The sequence below is a fragment of the Anomalospiza imberbis genome, chromosome 6 (genome assembly GCF_031753505.1).
Source record: "Anomalospiza imberbis isolate Cuckoo-Finch-1a 21T00152 chromosome 6, ASM3175350v1, whole genome shotgun sequence".
Taxonomy (NCBI): domain Eukaryota; kingdom Metazoa; phylum Chordata; class Aves; order Passeriformes; family Viduidae; genus Anomalospiza; species Anomalospiza imberbis.
In genome coordinates, this window is record NC_089686.1 from 46214467 (window position 1) to 46242111 (window position 27645).

General features: G+C 40.6%; 2 protein-coding genes and 1 long non-coding RNA gene across 3 annotated transcripts in view; 2 read left to right on the forward strand and 1 right to left on the reverse strand.

Annotated features, from left to right (window-relative positions):
- The window catches only part of LOC137476590 (mucin-5B-like), a 35915-nt gene extending 20194 nt beyond the window's left edge, over positions 1-15721 (forward strand). Inside the window, exons 12-31 of the mRNA XM_068194955.1 lie at positions 1064-1133; positions 1551-1688; positions 1774-1938; positions 2447-2541; positions 3322-3448; positions 4202-4457; positions 5990-6042; positions 6413-6513; positions 7283-7434; positions 7865-8003; positions 8091-8204; positions 8683-8862; positions 10057-10296; positions 10937-11093; positions 11244-11372; positions 11721-11847; positions 12544-12587; positions 12681-12875; positions 14129-15525; positions 15704-15721. Of these exons, the coding sequence (XP_068051056.1) occupies positions 1064-1133; positions 1551-1688; positions 1774-1938; positions 2447-2541; positions 3322-3448; positions 4202-4457; positions 5990-6042; positions 6413-6513; positions 7283-7434; positions 7865-8003; positions 8091-8204; positions 8683-8862; positions 10057-10296; positions 10937-11093; positions 11244-11372; positions 11721-11847; positions 12544-12587; positions 12681-12875; positions 14129-15525; positions 15704-15721 (3897 nt within the window). The remainder of the gene's footprint in view (positions 1-1063; positions 1134-1550; positions 1689-1773; positions 1939-2446; positions 2542-3321; positions 3449-4201; positions 4458-5989; positions 6043-6412; positions 6514-7282; positions 7435-7864; positions 8004-8090; positions 8205-8682; positions 8863-10056; positions 10297-10936; positions 11094-11243; positions 11373-11720; positions 11848-12543; positions 12588-12680; positions 12876-14128; positions 15526-15703) is intronic.
- An 860-nt stretch (positions 15722-16581) lies between these two features.
- LOC137475976 (uncharacterized) lies at positions 16582-18624 on the reverse strand. Its single transcript, XR_011000170.1, has 3 exons — positions 18333-18624; positions 17961-18041; positions 16582-16964 (listed from the first exon to the last, which is right to left on the reverse strand). It is a non-coding gene; the product is annotated as an uncharacterized lncRNA (long non-coding RNA).
- Positions 18625-18774: 150 nt separating this feature from the next.
- LOC137476591 (mucin-5B-like) lies at positions 18775-27143 on the forward strand. Its single transcript, XM_068194956.1, has 11 exons — positions 18775-20068; positions 20626-20766; positions 20969-21189; positions 21647-21821; positions 22518-22561; positions 23430-23552; positions 23652-23750; positions 24123-24245; positions 24583-24628; positions 25034-25145; positions 26822-27143. The coding sequence occupies exons 1-11, from the start codon at positions 18775-18777 to the stop codon at positions 27081-27083; spliced, it is 2640 nt and encodes an 879-aa protein (XP_068051057.1). The 3' UTR covers positions 27084-27143.
- The last annotated feature ends 502 nt before the right edge of the window (positions 27144-27645 follow it).

Genomic DNA, 27645 nt, shown 5'->3' on the forward strand with positions numbered 1-27645 from the left:
CAAGTGAAAAGAAGTAGATTTTCTTATGAAAATCAGATCAGCCATAAATCTGACTTTGTGGAATTTCATTAAGAAACACATTGTACTCATAAAGCAGAAAAAGGCTATTTTCTCTGCCAATTAGATGGGAAAAGACCATGAGCTTCAAGGTTAGTAATTATGATTACAACAGTTAATTAATGTAATTAATCATTAAGATGTGTTCAAAGAAAACAAGATGATGTAATCTCCTAAAATGCTGAGAAAGTCCCTTTAAAAGTAATTCTGTTCTGGCAGGGAAAATTAGTAAAGTGTACAAAGTAGAAATAAGGGGCAGGTGAAACCACAAAATCACCTTTTTATTAAGTATTGGTTTAATTAATATCAGTGGGGTCCTCCTCATTGTTACTCTTTGGACTATAGTTATTTTTCACACATGGTTGGCAGCCCAGAGGCCAGCCTGGGCTTCATCCAAAGCAGTGTGGTCAGCAGGGTGAGGGAGGGGATTCTTTCCCCTCTATGTTGCTCTGGGAAGACTCCCCCGGAGTTCTGCATCCAGCTCTGGGCTCCCCAGCATAAGAAAAACATGGACCTGTGCAAACAGGTCCAGAGGAGACCACGAAGACTAACACAGGTCTGGAGCACCTCTCCTGTCAGGAAAGACTGGAAGAGTTGGGGTTGTTCAGCCTAGAGAAGGGAGAGCTCTGAAGAGACTTTAGAGAAGCCTTTCAGTCCCTAAAACGGGCCTACAAGAAGGAGAGGAACTTTTACTAGGGCACAAAGTCATATGACGAGGAGGAATGGCTTCAAACTGAAAGAGAGCGGGTTTAGATTAGCTATTGGGAAGAAATTCTTTACTGTGAGGGTGGTGAGGCACTGGAACAGGTTGCCCAGAAAAGTTGTGGATGCCACATCTCTGGAAGTGTTCAAGGTCAGGCTGGATGGGGCCCTAAGCAACCTGGTCTACTGAAAGATGTCCCTGCCCATGGCAGGGGGTTTGGAACTGGATGACCTTTAAAAGTCCCTCCCAAGCCAAACCATTCTATGATTCACAGAGTTGCCTTTTGTTCCTCTTCCTTATCAGATCGTGGATGTCAAACCTGATGGGGGTGTGTTTGTGAACTCCATCTACACCCAGCTGCCCATGTCAGCAGGTAATTTTTTTCTCTAACAATAAACTACATGAGTGCTTTTGAAGTAAAGTGGGATGTTTGGTGTCATGGAGAAATGCAGGACAAGAACAGGCAAGGGTTCAAACAGCGGCAAACAGAATTTACAGTCTCCTGATTTGATTACTCTCAGATTTACTTCCTTCTCACTGCACAAAAGTGAAGTCATCTCTTTACCTCTTTTACCTCTTTTTTTGTTATTACCCCTGTGCTCACACTTGCTTAGAAAGAAATTTTATTTTTGTTTTGATAAGTAAGGATTCCATGTGATATCACTGACCTCCAGATCTTTATTTCACTTCTGAATTTGCAAAAATGCAATAGAAATTAAAAAAAAAACAGTATTGAGTTTTCAGCATTTGGCCTTGTTCAAAAAGTGACCTTTTTGTTTCTCATGTGTAGCTAATGTCACCATGTTCAGACCTTCCTCATTCTTCATGATCATGGACACAAGCTTTGGCGTCCAGGTTGAAGTGCAGTTCATACCCATAATGCAAGTGTTTGTGCGTCTGGATGCTTCTTTCAAAAACCAGACTTGTGGTGAGTGAATGAAATTAACAACACCTTGATCAATGTCCTTTTTTTGTAGTCAGAGCAGTATAAACTTTTCACTACTTTTCAACAGGTCTCTGTGGAAATTTCAATAACATCCAAACTGATGACTTCAAGGTCATAAGTGGAATAATTGAAGGAACAGCATCAGCATTTGCCAATACATGGAAAACTCAGGCTTCATGCCCTAATATCCAGCAGAGTTTTGAGAATCCTTGTGCACTCAGCATTGATAATGGTGAGTGCTTCTTAGAATTTCTTCTAGTTTGTTTTTTTCTTTTTGCTAATCTGTAAGGAAAACACATCTGTTGGATAGCAAAGATAAAAAAATAAAGACTTAAATATTTGATAAAAACTTACATCTGAAATCAGAAACAAATATTAAAAATGAAAGCACTGAAGATAAGTAACAATGAAAAAAAAAGAGTGACAGAAGCATAAGTGAAGCAAACTGCAAGGTCACTGAAAATAGAGTTGATGTGCAAGCTGACAACTTGGTGTCAATGAAGTGGATTACAGGAGCATCTTTGGAAACCTTTCATTCATCTCCTTAAGCAAGTCCTCTTCTTTGGTTTTAGGAACTATGACCCACAAGCTGAGTGAAAAGAAAAAAAAAAAAAAAAAAGACAGGAGAAGAAGAGATTTAATGGAATGTCAGAACTGCCTGCATAGGCCAAGGCAGCATGGGTTTGTGACTAATGAAGTACAATGAGTAATGTGCATTTTTTTGTTTCTTCATTTCACAGAAAAATACGCTCAGCATTGGTGTGGACTACTCACTGACAGCACAGGACCTTTTGCTGCTTGTCACTATGTGGTGACTCCCGCTGTTTACCACACGGTACTTTGTCAGACTGCTTTTCCCTTTGGAAACAATAGAAACAGGAGCTGTTCCAGACGCGTCTTAGGCAATGCCTGTATCCCCTTTGCTGTACTGCAGTACTTCCCTCTTTCAACATGTGTTTCTCTTTGTGTTGTAACATTACTTTATTTCGATTGTCAGTCTTGGCTTCAAGGTCCTGACTTGTTTGCCGATGAAAAGGCAGCTGTTTACTCCCGGATGGTTTTACACATGAGCCAGATAGTGTATTTAAAGGCATGTCAAATGCTTCTTTGAATATCAGTCAATTGTTAACCTTATCAGCCTGGCATCTCATTAATAACTGCTTGGAACAGAAAGCCCATTACCTAACTACTATGACTCTGCTATTAACGTGTTGCAAATCACTCTTCTCACTAGGAGTCACCCAGGTGTATGAAATGGTCTGTCTGGACTGCACATTGTGAGTAGAGCTTTGGATGCTATTGTGCAGCATATCCACTCAAAAGGTTCAGAGGACCAAGAAGCTGCAAAAATGTATAACAGACTTTAAGACCACTATTTCCTAATTATAACTGCAGTGATTGACTTAATTTTCATTACCTGCGTTTTCCCCTGCCAGGAACCTTAGACAAAGACTAGAAAGTGATAAAGCTGTGTTACTGTTGTCTATGAGTGAACATATCTGAAGAAGGATTAAGGAATAAGACTGGAAAAATAATGTTCACTGTTTTTTTTGGGTTTTTTTTAAGACTGACTATATTACCAGTGCTGAGACCTCATTTTTCTCTCCATTCTTAGAACTGCATGTTTGACACATGTAACTGTGAAAATAGTGAGGACTGTCTGTGTGCAGCTCTGTCTGCCTATGTGAGAGCTTGTGCTGCAAAAGGAATCCAGCTGCAGGGATGGAGGACTGATGTCTGCAGTAAGTACTATCCACTATCCCATTTCCTAAGAACACACAACAATAAAAATTGCTGATCAGAAATTATTTTCTACTCATTTCTAGACAAATCAGTAAGTGATGAGGAAGGGATTTCGTTAAGTGCACTCCTGGAAGTAATTTTCTGCTGTCCTCTTAGAATCAATCCATTGCTGGCAAGAGTGAATATGAATAGATGGGAGACGTGGCTTGATTATGAAAGGGACTGTTTTTATGGAAGTGCCTCCACCTGTTTCTGTGCAACTTAGAGTTTCACTACAACTTTACAAGTATCACAAGTTATTGCAGACATAGTGTGTTGTATTGGAATAACAGTACTAGAAATACTGACCAGAACACTTGCTAATTCATGTTTTTGAAGCTGCATGCTGGGTTCTGCTCACCCAGTATGTCTGTTTTCAGCATACCAGACAACATTCAGGGAGATATCTTGTCTCATTCCTCAAGAAGTTTAGGCATCTTGGCAATGAATGGCAGCACCAAATGGAGGTTTCCTTCTGAACTTCCATTTGAAAAAATCTTTTCTTCTTTGCATGCATCATTTACTCCATATGTACAATAGCTTGTCAGATCAAACTCTGAAATTATTCAGAAATACATTTACACAAAATATGCAACATAAGCAGAAGTGTACAGTATTGTTTACATGTTATTTCTACTGCCTATGATTTTTCTTTTTTCACATGAGAATTTACCGCCTGGAATTAACAATCTATTTTATTTTCCTCTCTCAAGCAAAATACACCACCTCATGTCCCAAATCCCTGAGCTACAGCTATACCATCTCTTCCTGTCAACCTACCTGCCGCTCTCTGAGTGAGCCTGATGTCACATGCAACATTAAGTTTGTCCCAGTTGACGGCTGCACCTGCGTAAATGGAACCTACATGGATGACAGTGGCAAATGTGTGCCTGCTAATGAATGTCCCTGCTACTACAAAGGATCTCCTATACCATTTGGAGAAGTGGTCCATGAAAATGGGCGTGTATGGTAAGTAATCTTTTTTAAAACATTCAAACAATGTGTATTTTCTCATTAAAGTCTGGAATATGTAAGATGGTTTTACCCTGAATTTCAAAAGAATGCTCTCTCTTCAATTTCTTCAACTTTAAGTTCTTTTAACTTTATTTTCAGCTTTTACAAATGGTACATATTCCCCTGAGTTGCAGGATGGGGACAGAGAGCAGAATGGAGCTGCTTCAATGAAAAGTGAAATGGTTAATGGCCTCTTACACCACTTAAACACACACAATTCTATGGAGCCAGATGGGGTCCACCCAAGGTCACTGAGGGAGCTGGTGGAAGTGTTCACAGAGGCACTTTCAATCATCTGTCAACAGTCTGGTTAAGCTTGGAGGTCCTGGTTGACTGGAGGTCAGCAAATGTGATACCCATTTACAGTGTGGGCAGCCTGACCTTGGTGCTGGGGAAGGACATGGAGCAAATTGTCTTGTCATCACATGGCACATAAGGGCAAACAGGGGATCAGGCCCAGCCAGCATGGATTTGGGAAAGGCAGCTGCTACTTGACCAACCTAATCTGCTTCTATGACAAAATGATCTGCTTAGTGGTTGAGGAAAAGGCTGTGGATGTTGTCTGCCTGGATTTTAGTAAAGCCTTTGACATTAGGGAAGTGATTGTCCCCCTGTACTTTGTCCTGGTGAGGCTGCACCTTGAATCCTGTGTTCAGTTTTGAGTCTCACACAAGAAGAAAGGCATTTTGATGCTGGAGTATGTTGAGAGAAGGGTGGCAGAGCTGGTCTGGAGCACAGGTATTATGAGGAGCAGCTGAAGGACCTGAGGTGTTTAACCTGGAGAAAAGGAGGCTCAGTGAAGACACTCACTCTCTAAAACTGCCTAAAAGGAGCTTGTGCTGAGGTGTGGGTCAGTCACTTCTCCCAAGTACCAAGTGACAGGATGGAAGGAAATGGCCTCAAGTTGCACCAGGGCATGTTTCGATTGGATGCTAAGAAAACTTTCTGTACTGAAATGGTTGTCAAGCACTGGAGCAGGTTGCCCAGGGAAGTGGTTGAGTCACTATCCCAGCAAGTATTTAAAAGCCATGTCCACGTAGGGACATGGTTTAGTGGTGGACTTGGCAGTGCTGGATTAATGGTTGGACTCGAGGATCTTAAGGGTCTATTCCATCCTAAAGGTTTCTATGATTCTGTAATATTTCTAGATTGATAGGGCAGTTGTACTTCGGTGCATTTTTTATTTAATTCCCTAATCTTTCAAGTGTAAAATTACAACAACAGCAACAAGAGGAGATCTTATGAGAATGTAAGTAACAAGCAATATGTGCATTACAACCTATGAATTTTCCTGCTAAGCAACAATGGATATCATATGAAAGCAGCACGTGTAGTCGTATTGAGAGAAATTCTTTCCTGAGATTGCAAAACAGTTTTTTGGAATTCCTTTGAAAATTCTGAAACTTGACAAGGGATAAGTAGCTCTCAATCTCAATATTTGGCTTAAGAGGAGAGAATAAAATAGATTGGTTTTCCCTCTCTCACAGCACTTGTGTCCAGGGAAGACTGAATTGCATTGGAGCACCAAATCCAACTTCAGGTAAAAATAATCTTCCACTTACTTTTTTCTCCTTACTGGCTCTTGCACAGAATAGCTCATAGAATTGATTCTTCTTAATGGATTTTTAATAGAAGCATTTCTCACTTAGTCATAGTCTACAGTTATCATAAAAGGCTGGAGTGAGCTAGATTAATCATAAAACCTCTTTTTAAATGAAGACTTTTTTTTTCTAATATATTTTGTGGGTTTTTTTTTGGGAATCCAGTACTCTGTAGTGAATCTAATCAACAGGTTGAATAGGGACAACAATCTCTACTAACTGAAATAGGGAATTTCCAAAGAACCTATAGATGGTTTAAATGACTACGGTTGTGGAATAAACCCTGTGCCACTTCTTTCCTTCCTCTAGTCTGTGAATCTCCCATGGTCTACTTTGACTGTACAAACAACACAGCAGGAACAGCTGGAGCAGAATGTCAAAAAAGTTGCCAGACTCTGGATATGCAGTGTGTAAGTATGTCATGGCCCTGTGAAATGGTGCTAAAGTAATTATCTATTGGATCTATTCCAAATCTACAACACAGATACATTATTCTTGTAGCAAAAGCCTTAAAATGATGTTAAGAAGCATTAACAATGGAACCCTTGGAATAAAATATAATAAGTAATAACCAAATTAATTCTTAAGATTAGTGTCTACCTTTCTTCAGCTACTGCAGGTAACAGTAACTAGTAGTGGAAAAATCTAGGGCGCCACTGCTTATTTGCCTTCTGTAGGAAAGTCTAAAAATTGGCTAGGAGAAATGATCTTTCTCATACCATGCTGCAGTTATGAACTTCTTGCACATCTAATCATGTTACTCCACTTAAGTTCTCAGTAGCCCCATGCCATTTCATGAGTAAGTACCATATGAGATAAAGATATTTCAATATAACTCAGCCAAACTGAAAAAAATATTACTTGTCTTTATTTTAAAAGTCCATTCAGTCACAAATCACCCACTACAAAGTGCAAGATCCAATGTTTTAAATTTCAGGGGTTCTAGCAGAACAATCAGGATTGGTATACATAAAACATTTTTCTTTGACAGATTAATATTTTATTAAATCTATGGCTAATAACTTCTTTTTTGTTCTGTTATCCTTTAATTACTTCATAGTTCTCTCCTATTTCAGGGCAGCAATAAGACCATATAAGGCATCTTTAATGAGAATTTAATCTTCCTTTTTCTAATGTGATCATTTCACTCTAAAATTGTTTTTCTCTTACATTTTCCAGTATAGCTCACAATGTACATCTGGCTGCATATGCCCAGATGGACTTGTGTTAGATGGGAATGGTGGTTGTATTCCTGAAGAGGACTGTCCATGTATTCACAACGAAGCCATGTATCAGCCTGGGGAAACGATCAACTTTGACTGTAACACCTGGTATGTATATCTGCAGAAGTAGCATTCCTGGTTCCAGCATTTGCCTTTCTAATGACCTTTTTTAGTAAAAGAGCAAGGAAATATTTGGATTGCAAATTTAATCAGTTGATGGATTTTAGATCTTTTAGTTTTGGATTACACTATATGAGATATCTGATATCTGTCAGGTGGCCAAAGCACAGAATTGGAGGAAACCTTTAGGACTACAGGATTCATTAAGTATCTAGTTTTGCAGTTAAGGTATTCAGGTAGCAGAACAGAATTTTCTTTAATTCCTTACATGAAAAATGTAAAAGAGTGTTTCATTTCCAGAAAAAAATATAGCATTTGGCAGGGATGGGTTGCCAAACAGATACTGATTGTTCAGATATGTCTACACAAAAGAGAAAGTTGTTTTATTATTAAAATATTTCATTCTTTTTTTTTCTAGTGTATGCAAGAATAGGAAGTGGGAATGTACCAAAGATCAATGTCTGGGCACTTGTGCTGTTTATGGAGATGGTCATTATAATACCTTTGATGACAAAAGGTTCAGCTTCAATGGAAACTGTGAATACACACTAGTCCAGGTACTGATAGCTAGCAGTAGCAAATGAGAGATAATCTTGATCATATCTGTAAAAATAATACATTTTAAAATGTTATTCTCTACCCAGGACCACTGTGGGAAAAGTGGCACAGTCAATGGGACCTTCAGGGTTGCCACTGAAAATGTTCCCTGTGGCAACACTGGGACAACTTGCTCAAAATCTATCAAAGTTTTCTTAGAGGTAAGAAGGTTTTGCATATAAAGCAGTTTTGTTTTGTACCTGCTAAGTCTTAGGAGAAGCCTAGATTTCTATTGCTTCAAAGAATTTGGAAAATATTTAAAGAAGCGATTTGGGAGATCTTCCTACCTTTCTATGTTTTTGACTTCCCACACTATCTTACATCATCCTTGGGAATAGTAAAGGTCTAAAGGCAGAAATTTAACCTATTGTGTCAGAAGATTCTTTTACTGTATGCAATGTAGTTCCTCCATGACAGTCAAAAGACACTTTTTTAACCTACACCATTTAAAATATCTGTTGCAACACTTCCAGGAACCTGAGATTTGAATTATATTGCTTTGATTTATTGCATTTAGATGATTTGGATTTTTCATGATATAAACTATTCATAGTATACTCTTAAAAGCAGAAAAACGTGTTTGAGAGCACAGCTGTAGCCACTGAACTAATTTCTCCTTACCCATTCCTCCTGTTTCAGAGCTATGAACTGATCCTTGGTGAAGAGCGTGTCAGCGTCGTAAAGAGAGGACAGAGTGATGAGGTGCCATACACTGTCCGCTCTATGGGGATGTACCTGGTAATGGAGACCAAAAGTGGACTGATCCTCATGTGGGACAAGAAAACCAGCATCTTTATCAAGCTCAGCCCTGGTTTCAAGGTGCGGAACAAGCAGTTCAATGGCAATTTACTGTCCAGGTTTGATTGGGTGTGAATCTTGTTAAGACCCTGCCAGCATTCCAAATAGTGATGTCTCCAGCATTCCTGCCATTCATCCCACATTGCTTTCCATTCCTCTGGTACCTCAGGAAGCCATGTCATCATCCTGCTGCCATTCTGAGCTTGGAAGGCAGTTTACAGTGCCTATTTAGCCTGACAGAACTTGAGTTGGCAAAACACTATTTTGGACTTGAGTTTGTTGAAATTACAAACTGAACCTTGTTAAAGGTTATCAGACTTATTATTAAAATTACATAACTACCTGTGTATAAATCAGCTGAATAGGCTTGATCTTGAAAATAATCCATTGTTTCCAGTTCTTATTGACACACAAATTATCACACTTCAAGAAAAAGGAAGTGTATTATGAGTGAAAGCCTCTTTTATGCCACCAAGTATTTGTCAAGCATGTAACTACAAAGATTATAAGGAAAATTAATTCCAATATTCATACTCCTTCTCTTAGCTTATTATATAAAAGCACTAAAAACTGTAGTAAATATGGAATTTTCTCTTATTGAATACCACAATGACATTTAAATTACATACTTAAACTAACTGCAATTTAGAACCAACTTCTTTCAGTACCATAGGTTCTTTCCCTGCATTACACACCAGCATTTTTTTAAAATAGTAGTAATAATGGAAAGTATGCACCTTAGTTTCATAGAAAAACATGTATTGCAGCCTCTCACAGTTGTACAGATCCATACATTCAGAATGAGGAATATTTCTGGATGCACGAGGAAAATGTAATTTCTTTATATACCTGTGAGCAGACTTAATGGTAAAGACTCAATTAATAGATTAGGTGGTTGAACTGGTAATACTTAATAGTTAGAAGGTTGTTTTTATAGAGATTGTATAAAACAAGGCTTAAATGAAAAGCTTAATCAGCTGTGAGTCCTCACTTCCTTGTTAAAAATATACCTCAAAGACAGAAGGTTATGATGACAAAGATGTTTTTATTGTTCATATTTAAAAGAAAAAAGTTTAGAACAGTATCCTTCTAGCCTTAGTGGTCATATTCTGTTCCTCTATTCCAGAGTTTGAAGATGTTTAGGACTGATAGAATGGAATGCCACCATTCTAAGCGATGGATTTCAAGTATTCTTTCATTTACTTCCTTTTGCAGGGCCAGGTCTGTGGTCTCTGTGGAAATTATGATGGTAACAGCATCAATGACTTTACTACGAGGAGTCAATCTGTAGTAGAGAATGTCCTGGAGTTTGGAAACAGCTGGAAAGTATCCTCTACATGCCCTGATGCTGCCAGTGTCAAGGACCCATGTTCTACCAACCCTTATCGGAAGTCCTGGTCAGAGAAGCAGTGTAGCATCATCAACAGCAATGTCTTTGCTGCCTGTCACTCTCAGGTACTACCAGGGCAGAAGTTTACTGTGGGAAAACGAAGTCTGTGGGTTGTTGAAGGTGCTATTCTCATAGGTTTTAACATGCTTGCCTCATTTATTAATATGTTTCACTTCAAATTATGCCAGGAAAACTCCAGTCTCCGACAGAGTTATAGTTCCTACTTTCAAGAAATAAAAAGACATTTACAAAAGAAAAATAACTACAAAATAATAATAATTTCATAATTACTATGTATTTCCTTGCAGCCTGACTTGAATAAAAATTCTCATATACCGGGTAGAGAAGACAAGCTCAGTGAAATAATAACATAGGAATGAAGTATCAGCATAGCCTTTACCTGACACTAAATACATAACAAATGTTGTCAGGTAACTGTGCAGTTGCCTAATTTTTTTTTTTTTTTAATTTATCTAATCTTACACCAGGACACAAGTCTAGGTTTCTAAAAACCTGGCAATACATGATTTGGATGTATCATTTGGCATCACCTCAGGTGTCTTACAGTGTCTAACAAAAGGAAAAGAAATTACCAGTGTAGGCCTTTCCTCTGGGATACTATAATTGTAAGAAAGCTATTCTAGCAAAGGTAAGAAATCACTTAGAAGGCAGGATGCATAATACTATATTTCTGTTTAATAACAGGTTGAACCAGCAAAATATTACCAAGCATGTGTGACAGATGCTTGTGCCTGTGACACTGGAGGAGACTGTGATTGCTTTTGTACAGCAGTAGCTGCCTATGCTCAAGCATGTAGTGAAGCTGGTGTATGTATAGCCTGGAGAAGCCCAACAATTTGTCGTAAGTTTTATGTAATAGAAACTTCTGAAAGCGTAGCTAAGTGTACAGTATCTTACATATGTGCATTAATATCTCACTGTGTAGATTTTTCATGCTTAAGCTATTTGTTATTTTTTTTCTTTTCCTGAATATGTTCAACTTTCTCCTCAGCACTGTTCTGTGATTACTACAATCAGCAAGGAGAATGTGAATGGCACTATAAGCCTTGTGGTGCTTCCTGTATGAAGACCTGTAAGAACCCAAGTGGAAAATGCCTCAATGACCTGCCAGGTTTAGAAGGTAAAAATAGCTGCAAGCACCTCCTAGTGGGTACATATTACTATATTTTAAATTGTCTTGGATGAAGTATATTTCCTCCATCAGCTGCATTTGCCCAATTGAATTTTCTCTAATATCATTACATCCACGTGAATGGAGGCAGAGTATGGAAACTGGAGTAAGAAGATCTCTAGGACTAAATTCTTTGCAATAAGCTCTGATGATGCTAGTAACTCTGCATTCTTCCTAGAGCTATTGCAAAACATAAAGTAAAAACATTATGACTATTAAAAACAAGACCTGCAGATGCATTCGGCGCAAATAAAAGCTTTGCTGACTGTATCTCATTCTTACCTTTTCCACCATCAGGTTGCTACCCTAACTGCCCACCAGACAAGCCATATTTTCATGAGGATCAGATGAAGTGTGTTAGTCTCTGTGACTGTTACGATGATGAAGATGGAAAGATATATAAGCGGGATGAATGTAATATATGGTAAGACTTAACATACCAAACTCATCATATACAAGGAGAAAAAGATCAAAACTCCAGGGAGAAGTTGTATGTTCCTCTTACATGCAGGATCAGTTCATGCTACCTGTGATGAAATAATGCCTTACAATCTAATGCCAGCTTTCCTACTACATTAATAAGAAGGTTTTATGTGATTTTATGTTCTAATTATTTGTTCCTGATTATATTGTAAATACTCAGCATAAGATACGTCAAGAACAAGAAGTCCTTTATGACTAGGCTGTCTTTTTTTCACATTCCTGTGGCAGGAAAAATGTTGTGCCATGAGTAAAGATATTTATTAGTGGCCTGCTTCCAAGGATTTTTTAACATACTTGCATCATTTGAGCATTTACACTCACCCTTTTAGCCTTCTATTTTAGTACAAAAACATTGCAAATGCAAAGAAAGTGATATGAAGGAAAAAAAGAAAGTCTTCCTTAAGACTTCTACCTGTAACTTTGCATGATATTTAACTTCGCTTCTGTTTATAAGTTTGGGTTTAATATAAAGGAAGATTCTGGAAAATAATGGCCAAAAAGGAGACAAAACAAACAGAATGCTCTAGGAATAAACACTAAGTGCCTTGCCTTTTGATGCCACTATCTGTCAGAAAGATGATTAATAAAATTACATCACAGTCACAAAATATATGGGTTTTTATGCTTTCTGTTTCAGTGAATGCACATCAGAAGGTTTACAGTGCAAGTTTGATGATAAAGGTAAGACAGCTAAGAAAAATTATTTAGAAAAAGAAGTATTGGATACTATCTTTTCATAGATGCCTGAACTGACAATAAATTTCTGAATTACAGCCTGCAACTGCATTTATGAAGGGAATAGCTATAAATATGGTGAACTCATCTACAACACCACAGATGGAACTGGATGGTGCTTCAGTGCAACATGCGATGTCAATGGAACAATAAGCAGAAACATCTTTAAATGTGGCATTTTTACAACAACCCCATTTACATTTTCCACAAGTCAGCCCACAACTACTGCTTCAGGTATGCAAAAATAAGCTTTAAAATAAGTCAAAAATCTCTGTTAGTGACTAAAAATTACCTGAAAGGCAGGACCTTTTCATCAGTTAACAGTATATAATTTTACTTGAAACTATTGACTTCTACTGGAGCTGCCAATTCACCTGGCAGGTTTAGTTGAAAAAGAATAGTTAAGGATGTAGAAATGAATACAGCATTTCTTACAAACTCAGTCTCATCTGTTTTACCATGGTGATCCCAGGGGAAAAATTAATAGAGTTTATTAATCACTGCATCCTGGAGAATCTTATAATTTCCTTGCAAAAAAATCCCAGCAGTTCTAGACCAGTTACAAAACATGAAAACGTGAAAGAGAGTTGCTGCCATTTCTTAAATTAGTGAGCACATAAGAAATTTAGTTTGAGGGAGTGTTTAAACTATTTATAACCATTCTTTGGGACCTTTCCTAATTGTGTTTAATTCCCAAATCAACAGTTTCCTTCTACCCTGAAGTACACTACTATATTATTCCTGTAGTCAATTAATTACAATGACCAAGTTCTGAGTAACTGTGAGAAGCATATCCACAAAAATATACTACAGCAAGAACTAAGTCTTCTATTAAGTAACATTCATATTGAGAAAGTAATATCTATTCCACATGGTTATCTTCATAATGCCAGGAATATGAAATCTTATTAAAATACATAGAATATACCTATTAGATTATATATTTCATATATAGTATTTGTGTATTTTCTATTATAATGTACTACATATAAAATACATGTATGCTAAGTATATATTTATACACTTGTATAAGTATGTTACATGTGGTAATACTGAACTAAGAGGAAAAGTCATTAACTGGTCAAAATATTTTAAAATCTGTGTGGTTATGCAGTTAAGTGTAAATAAATACAGACATAATACCAAGGAGAATAAAACCTCCTCTACTTTTACTGTAGCAATTGTGATATCTGTTATCTAAGCAGTGACATACTGTGCAAAGGACATCAGATTACCTATATTTAGCTACAAATCTTTAATAGATGTCAAAGAAATTACCTCTACAATAATAAGACAGGCAAAAAGTCAAAATCTACTTTAGAAATTAAATTTGAGACTGCCAAAGCAAATTCATTAAAATTAAAATACTACATAATATTATAAATTATTTACAACAAAAAAAAAAGGTATGGAAGATGAATAATTTCTTTCGGGAACTCTCTTCAATAAGAACAGACAAGACTTATGTTTCCTCCTTTAAATTACAGAAATGACAACTGCAACACCAGTGACAACTGTATGTGTGAAAAATGTCTGTGTGTGGTCAGAATGGTATGATTCCACTCAGCCTGAAAACAAAGAGAACAGTGGAGATTATGAAACATATCAAAATCTCAAGGATAAAGGATATATTGTGTGTACAAACCCAAGTGATGTCCAATGCAGAGCCAAAGAATACCCAGATACTGAAATTACCAACCTTAACCAAACAATAGAGTGTAGTCAAAGCAGAGGATTAATATGCAATAACCAGGACCAAGAATCTAAGCAGTGCTATAATTATGAAATCAGAATATCATGCTGCAGATACATACCATGTTCAGAAGCACAAACTACAACACCAACAACCACAAAAGAATTCACAACCACTGCTGTAGAATCAACATCATTTATAGTACAGACAACAATAACACCAACAACACAAAAACAAGGAAGTGAAGAAACTACAACACCGAGAGACGGAGAAAGAACAACAACTCTGACCAAAACGCCAGTAACAGCAACGACATCACAAGTCTCAACAACAGGTTACCAAATCACAACGAGTACAGCAGAAACCTCCACTGCAGTAACACAAGCTCCATCATCACCCAATACCATCTCCACTCTCCCAGAATCAACACTAGAAACAACACGGGGCACAACGATAATCTCCAGTACTACTGCCATGCCAACACAAGGCGTGACTGTCACTACACCGAGAACAAGAGTGCCTACGCAAGCTCCCACCAGTGCCAGCACCTCCACAACCAGCAGGGAAAGCACCATTACATCTACAGAAGAAACTCTCACAACTGTATTATCCACTGTTGCATTTCAGACAACTTCAACAATTACAGCCCCCACCCCTGAAATAAAATTAAGAAGCACCGCAGGCACCACGGCTGCCCCCAGCACCACGACTGCCCCCAGCACCACGACCTCAGCCAGAGAGGGCACAACCCCCATCGCTACCACCACCAGAACCTCTCCTCCTCAGACTGAAGGCACAACCACCACCACCCCACCCACAACAACAGTGCCCACGCCAGCCACCACCACTATCCGCATCTCCAATACCACAGACAACTGCGTGGTGGAGCACTGTGCCTGGACACAGTGGTTTAATGTGGACTCCCCTACTCCAGGCAGCGAAAATGGAGATTTAGAGACATTTGAAAACATCCGAGCTGCCGGGTATGAGTTGTGTGACAAGCCACAAGACATCAAGTGCCGGGCTAAAGACTACCCTGACACAACTGTGAAAATAATGGGACAGAAATTTGACTGCAGTCTTGACAGGGGGCTTGTGTGCAGAAATAAGGATCAGAGTCTCAAGTACCCTACATGCTTCGACTACGAGGTCTCAGTGCTGTGCTGTGCCCAAAAACACTGCCAGACAACAGTACCACTACCAGGAACCACTGTAACAACCTCCACAACAAACTTCCCAGCAGAAACAACCACAATAGCAACACAACCTGCAGCAACACCTGCTGTCCCCACACTTCCACAGAGAAAAACAACAATCACCGTAGGAACAAGTACCGTCTCAACACAAGGAACCACCATTGTCACCCCAGGATACACAGAGCCTATAAAAATAAAAAACACCACTGACACTGCAATTGTCCCCAGTACCACGACCTCATCCAGAGAGCACACAACCCCTATCGCTACCACCACCAGCACCTCTCCTCCTCAGACTGAAGGCACAACCATCATCAGCCCAAAAACAAGAGTGCCCACGACAGCCACAAGCACTGCAAGCACCTACACAACCACCAGTGAAGGCAGCACAGTATCTACAGAAAAAACTCTCCCAACTGTATTATCCACTGTTGCCATTCAGACAACTTCAACAATTACAGCCCCCACGGCTGAAATAAAATTAAGAACCACTGCAGGCACCACGGCTGCCCCCAGCACCATGACCTCAGCCAGAGAGGGCACAACCCCCATTGCTACCACCACCAGAACCTCTCCTCCTCAGACTGAAGGCACAACCACCTCCACCCCACCCACAACAACAGTGCCTACTCCTGCCACCAGCACTGCCAGCACCTCCAGGACAACTGCAGGAAGCACCACAAGAGCTTCAGCCACCTCTGCTTCAGGACAAACCTCCACTGTGGCAACCCTGTCTCCAACATCTCCCACAACTCCCTCTGAAGGTAAAATAAGAACCACCACAGGTATCACGGCAGGCCCCAGCACCACAGCCTCAGCCAGAGAGCGCACAACCATCATCACTACCACCACCAGCACCTCTCCCCCTCAGACTGAAGGCACAACCATCATCAGCCCAAAAACAAGAGTGCCCACGACAGCCACAAGCACTGCAAGCACTTCCGCAACTACCAGCGAAAGCAGCACAATATCTACAGAAAAAACTCTCCCAACTGTATTATCCACTGTTGCCATTCAGACAACTTCAACAATTACAGCCCCCACCCCTGAAATAAAATTAAGAACCACTGCAGGCACCACGGCTGCCCCCAGCACCACGACCTCAGCCAGAGAGGGCACAACCCCCATCGCTACCACCACCAGAACCTCTCCTCCTCAGACTGAAGGCACAACCACCACCACCCCACCCACAACAACAGTGCCTACTCCAGCCACCAGCACCGCCAGCACCTCCAGGACAACTGCAGGAAGCACCACAAGAGCTTCAGCCACCTCTGCTCCAGAAGTAACATCCATGGTGACAACCCAGGCTCCAGCATCTCCCACAACTCCCTCTGAAGGTAAAATAAGAACCACCACAGGCACCATCGCCGGCCCCAGCACCACAGCCTCAGCCAGAGAGCGCACAACCATCATCACTACCACCACCAGCACCTCTCCCCCTCAGACTGAAGCCAGTACCACCATCACCCCAACCACAACAACAGTGTCCAGCCAAGCCACCAGTACCATGAGCACCTACACAACTACCAGCGAAAGCAGCACAATATCTACAGAAAAAACTCTCCCAACTGTATTATCCACTGTTGCTATTCAGACAACTTCAACAATTACAGCCCCCACCCCTGAAATAAAATTAAGAACGACTGCAGGCACCACGGCTGCCCCCAGCACCATGACCTCAGCCAGAGAGGGCACAACCCCCATTGCTACCACCACCAGAACCTCTCCTCCTCAGACTGAAGGCACAACCACCACCACCCCACCCACAACAACAGTGCCCACGCCAGCCACCACCACTATCCGCATCTCCAATACCACAGACAACTGCGTGGTGGAGCACTGTGCCTGGACACAGTGGTTTAATGTGGACTCCCCTACTCCAGGCAGCGAAAATGGAGATTTAGAGACATTTGAAAACATCCGAGCTGCCGGGTATGAGTTGTGTGACAAGCCACAAGACATCAAGTGCCGGGCTAAAGACTACCCTGACACAACTGTGAAAATAATGGGACAGAAATTTGACTGCAGTCTTGACAGGGGGCTTGTGTGCAGAAATAAGGATCAGAGTCTCAAGTACCCTACATGCTTCGACTACGAGGTCTCAGTGCTGTGCTGTGCCCAAAAACACTGCCAGACAACAGTACCACTACCAGGAACCACTGTAACAACCTCCACAACAAACTTCCCAGCAGAAACAACCACAATAGCAACACAACCTGCAGCAACACCTGCTGTCCCCACACTTCCACAGAGAAAAACAACAATCACCATAGGAACAAGTACCGTCTCAACACAAGGAACCACCATTGTCACCCCAGGATACACAGAGCCTATAAAAATAAAAAACACCACTGACACTGCAATTGTCCCCAGTACCACGACCTCATCCAGAGAGCACACAACCCCTATCGCTACCACCACCAGCACCTCTCCCCCTCAGACTGAAGGCACAACCATCATCAGCCCAAAAACAAGAGTGCCCACGACAGCCACAAGCACTGCAAGCACCTACACAACCACCAGTGAAGGCAGCACAGTATCTACAGAAAAAACTCTCCCAACTGTATTATCCACTGTTGCCATTCAGACAACTTCAACAATTACAGCCCCCACGGCTGAAATAAAATTAAGAACCACCGCAGGCACCACGGCTGCCCCCAGCACCATGACCTCAGCCAGAGAGGGCACAACCCCCATTGCTACCACCACCAGAACCTCTCCTCCTCAGACTGAAGGCACAACCACCTCCACCCCACCCACAACAACAGTGCCTACTCCTGCCACCAGCACTGCCAGCACCTCCAGGACAACTGCAGGAAGCACCACAAGAGCTTCAGCCACCTCTGCTTCAGGACAAACCTCCACTGTGGCAACCCTGTCTCCAACATCTCCCACAACTCCCTCTGAAGGTAAAATAAGAACCACCACAGGTATCACGGCAGGCCCCAGCACCACAGCCTCAGCCAGAGAGCGCACAACCATCATCACTACCACCACCAGCACCTCTCCCCCTCAGACTGAAGGCACAACCATCATCAGCCCAAAAACAAGAGTGCCCACGACAGCCACAAGCACTGCAAGCACTTCCGCAACTACCAGCGAAAGCAGCACAATATCTACAGAAAAAACTCTCCCAACTGTATTATCCACTGTTGCTATTCAGACAACTTCAACAATTACAGCCCCCACCCCTGAAATAAAATTAAGAACCACTGCAGGCACCACGGCTGCCCCCAGCACCATGACCTCAGCCAGAGAGGGCACAACCCCCATCGCTACCACCACCAGAACCTCTCCTCCTCAGACTGAAGGCACAACCATCATCAGCCCAAAAACAAGAGTGCCCACGACAGCCACAAGCACTGCAAGCACTTCCGCAACTACCAGCGAAAGCAGCACAATATCTACAGAAAAAACTCTCCCAACTGTATTATCCACTGTTGCCATTCAGACAACTTCAACAATTACAGCCCCCACCCCTGAAATAAAATTAAGAACGACTGCAGGCACCACGGCTGCCCCCAGCACCATGACCTCAGCCAGAGAGGGCACAACCCCCATTGCTACCACCACCAGAACCTCTCCTCCTCAGACTGAAGGCACAACCACCTCCACCCCACCCACAACAACAGTGCCTACTCCTGCCACCAGCACTGCCAGCACCTCCAGGACAACTGCAGGAAGCACCACAAGAGCTTCAGCCACCTCTGCTTCAGGACAAACCTCCACTGTGGCAACCCTGTCTCCAACATCTCCCACAACTCCCTCTGAAGGTAAAATAAGAACCACCACAGGTATCACGGCAGGCCCCAGCACCACAGCCTCAGCCAGAGAGCGCACAACCATCATCACTACCACCACCAGCACCTCTCCCCCTCAGACTGAAGGCACAACCATCATCAGCCCAAAAACAAGAGTGCCCACGACAGCCACAAGCACTGCAAGCACTTCCGCAACTACCAGCGAAAGCAGCACAATATCTACAGAAAAAACTCTCCCAACTGTATTATCCACTGTTGCCATTCAGACAACTTCAACAATTACAGCCCCCACCCCTGAAATAAAATTAAGAACCACTGCAGGCACCACGGCTGCCCCCAGCACCACGACCTCAGCCAGAGAGGGCACAACCCCCATCGCTACCACCACCAGAACCTCTCCTCCTCAGACTGAAGGCACAACCACCACCACCCCACCCACAACAACAGTGCCTACTCCAGCCACCAGCACCGCCAGCACCTCCAGGACAACTGCAGGAAGCACCACAAGAGCTTCAGCCACCTCTGCTCCAGAAGTAACATCCATGGTGACAACCCAGGCTCCAGCATCTTCCACAACTCCCTCTGAAGGTAAAATAAGAACCACCACAGGCACCACAGCCGGCCCCAGCACCACAGCCTCAGCTAGAGAGGGTACAACTCCTATCGCTACCACCACCAGCACTGCCTCCACGTCACCTGAAATAAGATTAATAACCACTTCTGGCCCCTCAGCTGTGCTCACTACCACTCCTCTTCTGTCTAGAAGTACCACAGGTAAATTCTTATAACATTCTTTTCTACTACTGTAGAAAATACTGCTATAACAGTTTTCTTCAGCACCACTGTCAGCCCAGGTATGCCACTGGCTACTTTTTAAAAGTTTACAACCATCTTTTTCTTTAGAAACAACATTCCTATGTTTTTGTTCTGTGTCTTCTTTCCCTAAACCAGTCTCTGATTATATGAATCTATGACCATTTATATTCCTTAGCACACATAAACCAGTTTTTAATTAATCTGTCCTTTTGTTACTAGTATTTATGTTTGTCAGCTTGGTTAACTTCCTAGTATTCATTCTTACTTAAATGTAGAAAGTTGAAACTTTTCAAAACTTTAGAGGTAAATCTCATCAGATTTGCCAAAGGCCAGATGTTATTCAATGTATAATGGAAACATTTCCACAATCTCCACTTATGAATAGGTCAAATATTTGAATGCAAGAAACATGTTCACTTGGTTTGCCAGAATGTTGAATAGACCTCTTGAATATGTTAATATTATTAGATCAAAATCCTGTACCTGTAAACTAAATTATTACTTGTGCTCAACAGTAGCTTCAACTGGTACATCGCAATCAAGTCATGCTATAACAAGCACTCCTGCAACCTTCAGTTCTTCCACCAGCACATCCGTTACATCCAGCAAAATACCTCCATGCTTTTGTCATGTGTTTGAAACTTTATTTTCTCCTGGTAAGTATCTTATTTTATGAGTATAAAAAAATTCATAAGCAATATAAACCCTTAAGACTCTATTCAATTAAAGATAACCAGTCAAAATCATCTAAACGTAGAATGCTTTATACATGAATACACTTAATATTTTCACAATATTTTGTTTTTTCTCCCTATGTATTTTCATTCTTGTAATTTCTCTTCCAATTTTCATCTACAGGGGAAGTGGTATACAACAGAACAGATAGAGCTGGCTGTAATTTTTATGCACTTTGCAGCAAGGAATGTGAGATTGAGCCCTTCTATGGGCCATGTCCTCTGACAACTCCTGCTCCTTCAGTCGCCTCCTCAACTACATCACAAGCTGCCTCACCAACCACAGCAACAACCACCACAACTTCAGTAGAAAGAAACTGCACTGATGTAATTCCTGCACGAAAGGTGGCTCCCCTCCCTACTTTCTAATACACCACTATTGCAAAACCAGACCAATTTCTGTCCTTTAACAACCAATTCAAATCAACCTCTATGTATCTCAGTAATGAAGTTGGTCATATAACAAATAACGTGATAGCACACAATCATTTAACCTTGCATTACCAGACTTTTAAGTAATCTCTTGGTGGAAAAGCTCATTAAGACCATGGCAGAGACTTTTGGTTTTAATAAAAGTCATTTAAATTTCATAGAGATAAGTAGACTAGCCATGAAATGTAAAATACCACTCTTTTTATGCAGAAGAAAATTCTGTGGTTATTCTGAGCATACTTGTTCTTAAATGATGTGCTAAAACGACTCCAATCTGAATTTCCTACTAATTTTGAGAGTATATCTTAAGTTAAAACTAAACAACTAGGATGAAGGAGCATTTAAGAATAAATAAATTACATATTTTCAGCCTGGAGAGGAGTGGATAAATGAATGCCAGAAGTGTGTCTGCGACTCCCTCACTGCTACTGTGCAATGCCAGGCACTCCCATGCCAAACAGCTCAGCAAACAATTTGTGACCTAGGATTTGTTTCCATGGCTGTACTACCACAAAAAGACCCATGTTGTCCTGAATTTGAATGCCGTAAGTATTAAAAATACGTGTATAAATACCACTCCAGTAAATTACATTTGCACTTCTGTTAATATCTAAGGAAGTTCTTAATGTATCACAATAACAGCAAAATATTTCTTAAATTTTTCTGTCTCTGTGAACAAAAAACGATTTTTAGCTAAACATGCATTAAAGCTTTGTTTAAAAAAATTAATGTTATTATCATTTAACTTTGATGAGAGAATGTGTTGGAGAGCAGAATAATATTTTGAACATTCGCTGGTCTATGTAGCTCAACTATCTTTGTACCTGTAATTATAAATGTTATCAATGCATCTTTTTCATGTTATTAATGGAACATTCAAGAACATTAACATTAGCCTAAATGCAACTAAACTAAGATGCAGAAACATAAGAATAAGCCACTAAAAAGCTCAACAGCTAACTACAAGACCAAGTAACAGGAAGCAATAATACAAAGTGAATTGTAATCAGTAACTGAATTGACAGTGTATGAAAAGTAATAATCATACTTACACTCTTGCCAGATGCTCACGAAAAAAAAAATCCTAAAGTTATATTAGTTTATTTATGAAGCACATAGGGGATTGAATTCAAGTTTTCCATACTCTCTGTGTTACTAATAAAACCTGATAACATCTTGACTTCTCAGGAAGTCTCACAAAATGAGTTGTTCTGGAATTCATTTCTTGTTTTGTTTTTCAGAACCAATACCTGATGTCTGTGTGATTAATGGAACATTGTACACGGTAAGAATGATATAGCAGCATATTGCTGGAAGTGAAAAGTTCATCCTTTCTACCAAAACAAGTCTTTGAGACAAAAAGTTCTTTTCCCAGTACATGTTTTTGGGGGGGTTTTCTCTCTAGCCCTTAATTGGAAGTTGTTTGGGTATTTTAAAGTCAAAATCAAATTTGTCACAGAAGTCTTCCTCGTCGAGTAGTATAAAAGAAGAGTGTACCATTTTTAGTGATGTACTTTCTTTTTAAGCTTCCTCTCACTTCTGTAATTAATGACTTTGCCAGACAATCTGATGAATAGCCCAAACTTAATTGCTCTTTGAAATAAGCTCAGAGAACCTTAAAAAACCAAAGCTAACATTTTTTATTTCATTGATACCTAAACCCTTTTGCTAAAATTGGTACTTAGGCCATTAACTCCTAATTTAAATATTAGCACTGGAGTCTTTGGGGGTACATTTCAGAAAGACTAAAATCCATATGTAAATTTAGATCTCTGCTTATGTATCTGCATATATAAAGGCTTATTTTAATCCCTGTTTTTAAATTATAATTGTTTTACAACCACTGAACAACTTATAGAGGAAAAATATTCTTAAATGGAGCATTGAAAAGCTGGTAAAATAATTAGACAGTACAAACCAATCTTAATTAATTTACTGCTCCCTTTTACATTGTTTCATTTAGTTTCCTCTTAATATCAGCTTTCCTGCAAGGCATGAAGCCAAAAAACTGCATTCAAAGAGAATTTGAGAACTGTCGTACTTGTGTTTCAGCAACCTTAATTGTTCTCAGCAATTCTTTCAACTCTGCCTTTATATTATATAAAAACTGTTGGCATTGGAGAGTTTTTTTGGGTTTTTTTTCTGTCTTGCAGGTTGGAAAGTCAGTAGTAATCAATTCATGTAAGAAGTGTACCTGCAGTTCTGAGAAGGATCCAGAGACTAAAGCAAACATCATGCATTGTGAAACAGTTCAGTGTGAGACATCTTGTCCGCTGGTGAGTTCAGGTTCTCTAGGCTGCCCTGTCAGCTACAGCAAGACTAGAATTCTCCATCACCAATTCAACATACTTTCTCCTTCATCTCTTTCTGAGTAGGGTTACCAATACATGACTGAGGAAGGACAGTGCTGTGGGAAGTGTATTGAAGTAGCTTGCAAAGTCAAACTCAGTAACGGCACTGTTCATGTGCTCAATGTAAGTATTCCTTTCATTTTCAGATCTGTTAGGTCATACAAGTTAGAACAGCTAAGAGTCAACTTATGTCCCTTACTAGTAAAAATAAAATACTGAAATTACTCTGAAAAACAATGTATCAGATTTCTGAGTTGAACATTATTTGGAATCAAATTCTTGATTCTTGTGGCTAATGGAGCAATGGTTTCTAATTTATGGTCTAAGTGTTCAGAGCCAGGATTTAAACTTTCAAGCTAGCTACAGTTTGTAGAATTTCATTTTTGCCACTAAAAAGTTCATCTGAGAATCTTTGAGGATTGAGAACTTAATTAATTCAGACATACTTGATCACAACAAAAAAATCCAACTTTTGCTTTTCTTATAAAATCTTAGGTTAATGAGATCCTGCCACTCGATCAGTGCAGCCACTACAAATGTGAAAAAGTTGAAGATCAGTTTGTTGCAGTCCAAACTAAAAAAGTATGCCCTGACTATGACCCCGGAGAGTGCGATCCTGTAAGTTTTTATCAAATTTTTATTGACTGAATTCAGTTTAAATGAACAAGGAGGGACAAGGAAGAATTCAACAAATAACTTCCACTGAAGTTGCAGGAATGTCTTAAGAATGAAACTAGGCTTGCTCTATGATTAACAATAAGAAAAGCATAGTATTTTCTTATGAGGCTACAAGTATTCAAGACTCCTATGGTGAGGACAGTAAGTCAAGCATTGTTTTATTCAGGGTTCATCATGGAGAAGCCTTCTGCGCAGTATCTGTAGTGCTAACTCATATTCTTACTCATGATTGTCACCTGTGCACTAATACAAATCCTCCTTCTTCACTTTTACAAAGGACGAGGCAGAGATTACATCTGATGGCTGCTGCAAAATATGTAAACGTAAGTAATGTTGTGTTTATGTGTTCTGCCTGAAGAGCACTCTATTCAACTATCTGAGTGGATGGAAGGATTCTTCACTCCCCCTGTTATCACACAGTCTATTTAAGAAGACCCTGTGTTTCACTGTTTATTAAAAAGAAAAATGCAATTTTTTTTTCCTGATACTGAATACCACAAATCAAACCAGCAACACTAAAGCCTCTACATTATCTTCCAAATGCACTTCACAGCTGAAATCAAAGAATAATCTGACAACTCCATATACGTTACACAGTACCCATCCCATCACATAGTGCAGATTCTCAGTAATCAGACATCAAGCACTTTGAAACTGGTTTACAATTACTTTAGTTCAGAACTAGAGAACTGAAGTATATTTTCTCTACTCCCTTTTTTTTAATGTAGCTAAAAACTGCAAGCCTTACACCAAGGAAACTGTGATCCGCCATGCTGACTGTGAGTCTTCTGAACCTGTTGAGCTGTCATATTGTGAAGGAACTTGTCCTGGCTCCTCAATGTAAGTTCGAAAAATTCATTTAACGTCTCTATGGCTTTCTTTATCTGGTATGTCAAGTTAATTTATCACCCAAGGGTAAGGGTACTGAGGGAGCTGGAGAAAATGCTCACAAAGCCACTTTCAATCATTTGTCAGCAGTCTGGTTAACCATGGAGGTCTCAGTTGACTGCAGGTCAGCAAATGAGATGCTCATCTACAAAAAAGTTTGGAGAGAGGATTCAGGGAAGTACAGGCCTGTCAGCCTGACCTTGGTGCCAGGGAAGGACATGGAGCAGACTGTCTTGAGTGTGATCACAGAGTACATACTGGGTAAGAAGGGGATCAGGCTCAGCCAGGATGGGTTTGGGAAAGGCAGCTGCTGCTTGACCAACCTGATTTCCTTCTAGGACAGGCTGACCCACTTAGAGGATGAGGAAAAGGCTATGGATATTGTCTACCCTGACTTTTGTAAAGCTTTTGACAGCATTTCCCACAGCATTCTCCTGGAGAAGCTGGGAGCTCATAACTTGGACAGGTGAACTGTTCACTGCATAAAAAACTGGCTGGATGGCCACACCAGAGGGTGGTGTTGAGTGGAGTTCCCTCCAGCTGGGGGATGGTCACCAGAGGTGTTTCCTGGGGCTCAGTATTACAGCCAGTTCTGTTTTATATCTTTATCAATAATTGTGTGATGTTCAATAAGGCTTAGTGCTGTGTCCTGCCCTTGGGTCACAACAGCCCCAGACAGTGCTACAGGCTGGGGCAGAGGGGCTGGGAAGCTGCCCAGTGGAAAAGGACTTGGGAATATTGGTGACAGCAGCTGGACATGAGCCAGTGTGTGCCCAGGTGGCCAAGAAGACCAGGAACACCCTGGCCTGGATCAGCAATAGTGTGGCCAGCAGGACCAGGACAATGTACTTGGCCATAGTGAGGCCACACCTTGAATCCTGTGTCCAGTTCTGGGCCTCTCACTGAAAGACATGGAGGTGCTGAAGCATGTCCAGAGAAGGGCAACAGAGCTGGGGAAGGGTCTGGAGCACAAATCTTGAAGAGCAGCTGAGGGAGTTGGAGGTGTTTAACCTGGAGAAAAGGAGGCTCAGGGGAAATATTCACACCCTCTACAACTGCCTGAAAGGAGTGTGTAGCGAGGTGGGCGTTGATCTCTTCTCCCAGGTAACAAGTGAAAGGATAAGAGGAAATGGTTTCAAGTTGCACCAGGAAGGGTTTAGATTGGATATTAGGAAATACTTCTTCACTGAAATGGTTGCCAAGCACTGGAACAGGTTGCCCATAGAAGCAGTTCAGTCACCATCCCTTGAAGTATTTAAAAGACATGCAGGTCTTTTAAAGACACTTAGAGACACAGTTGAGTGGTGGACTGGGTAGTGCTGGGTTAATGCTTGGACTCGATGATCTGAAAGGTCTGTTCCAATCCACGTGATTCTGTGATTGCAGAACAGCAACAAAGTTAATGTGTTTATGTGATTCCACTAAAATGAACTGGATTCAATGGAAGCATGAACAGTTTCACTACTGAAGACAAAGAAAATCACATTCATAAGTGTGTGTGACAAGGAGGAAAAGAGGACATTAAAAAAAACCCCAAAACCAAACCAAACACTCACAAAACAAAAATCACTGAGGGGGTTTTCTGTGAGTTTTTAACAAGATGCATTTTTTCCCCCGGTGGAACACAGGTACTCTCTTGAAGCAAACCAGATGGAACACGAGTGTGGTTGCTGCCAGGAACTCAGGACCCAAACAAGAGAGGTGACCCTGACTTGCCAAAATGGAACCAGCATAAATTATACCTATCTCTATGTGGAAAACTGCCAGTGTGTGAATGCTTGCTCTTCAGAAACCACTGCAGCACCTGAGTCTCAATTCCAACAATCTAGAAAATATGGCTCCCAATTGCAACAGGCTGTATCACTTGGTTCCCAATGGCAACTCAGCTGAGGATATGATCACTGGAAAAAGAAAGTGGAGACCCTAGGGAAGCTGGAATTGTGTCTTCCCCATATAACTTCCCCAATAACTTGTGCTCCTTCTTTAACATCCTTTTTTCATGTCTTACTTGTAAAAATAATTAAAAAAAAGGTCAATTAAATTGCAGTGTTTGGGTTTTTTTTTTTTTTTTTTTTCAAATGTAGTAGTACTGAAGAGTAAAAACAGGTGACTGCAAAATCCCTCATGTAACTTACAGAAATATGCAAACACATGCTTTATCACAAAACCCATATTTGGGGTAAAAAAGAATTAAGGAGTCTCTAAAAAGTAAATCCAAGAAAACATTGCAGTTACATTGCACTTCTTGATTCTAGTGACAGCATTATCACATATCTTTTTTACAGACATAATAGTCTTAACACATCTCAAAAACAGGAACAAAGCTGTTTTATTTGATAAATACAACTTTCAGTACTTTTCAGTTATGGTGACTGTTCCATCCCCATCTTCATTACCTAAATGACAGAGTCCAGTGAATGGCATCAGGAAGTTTTCTGACTCAGAGGGGTAT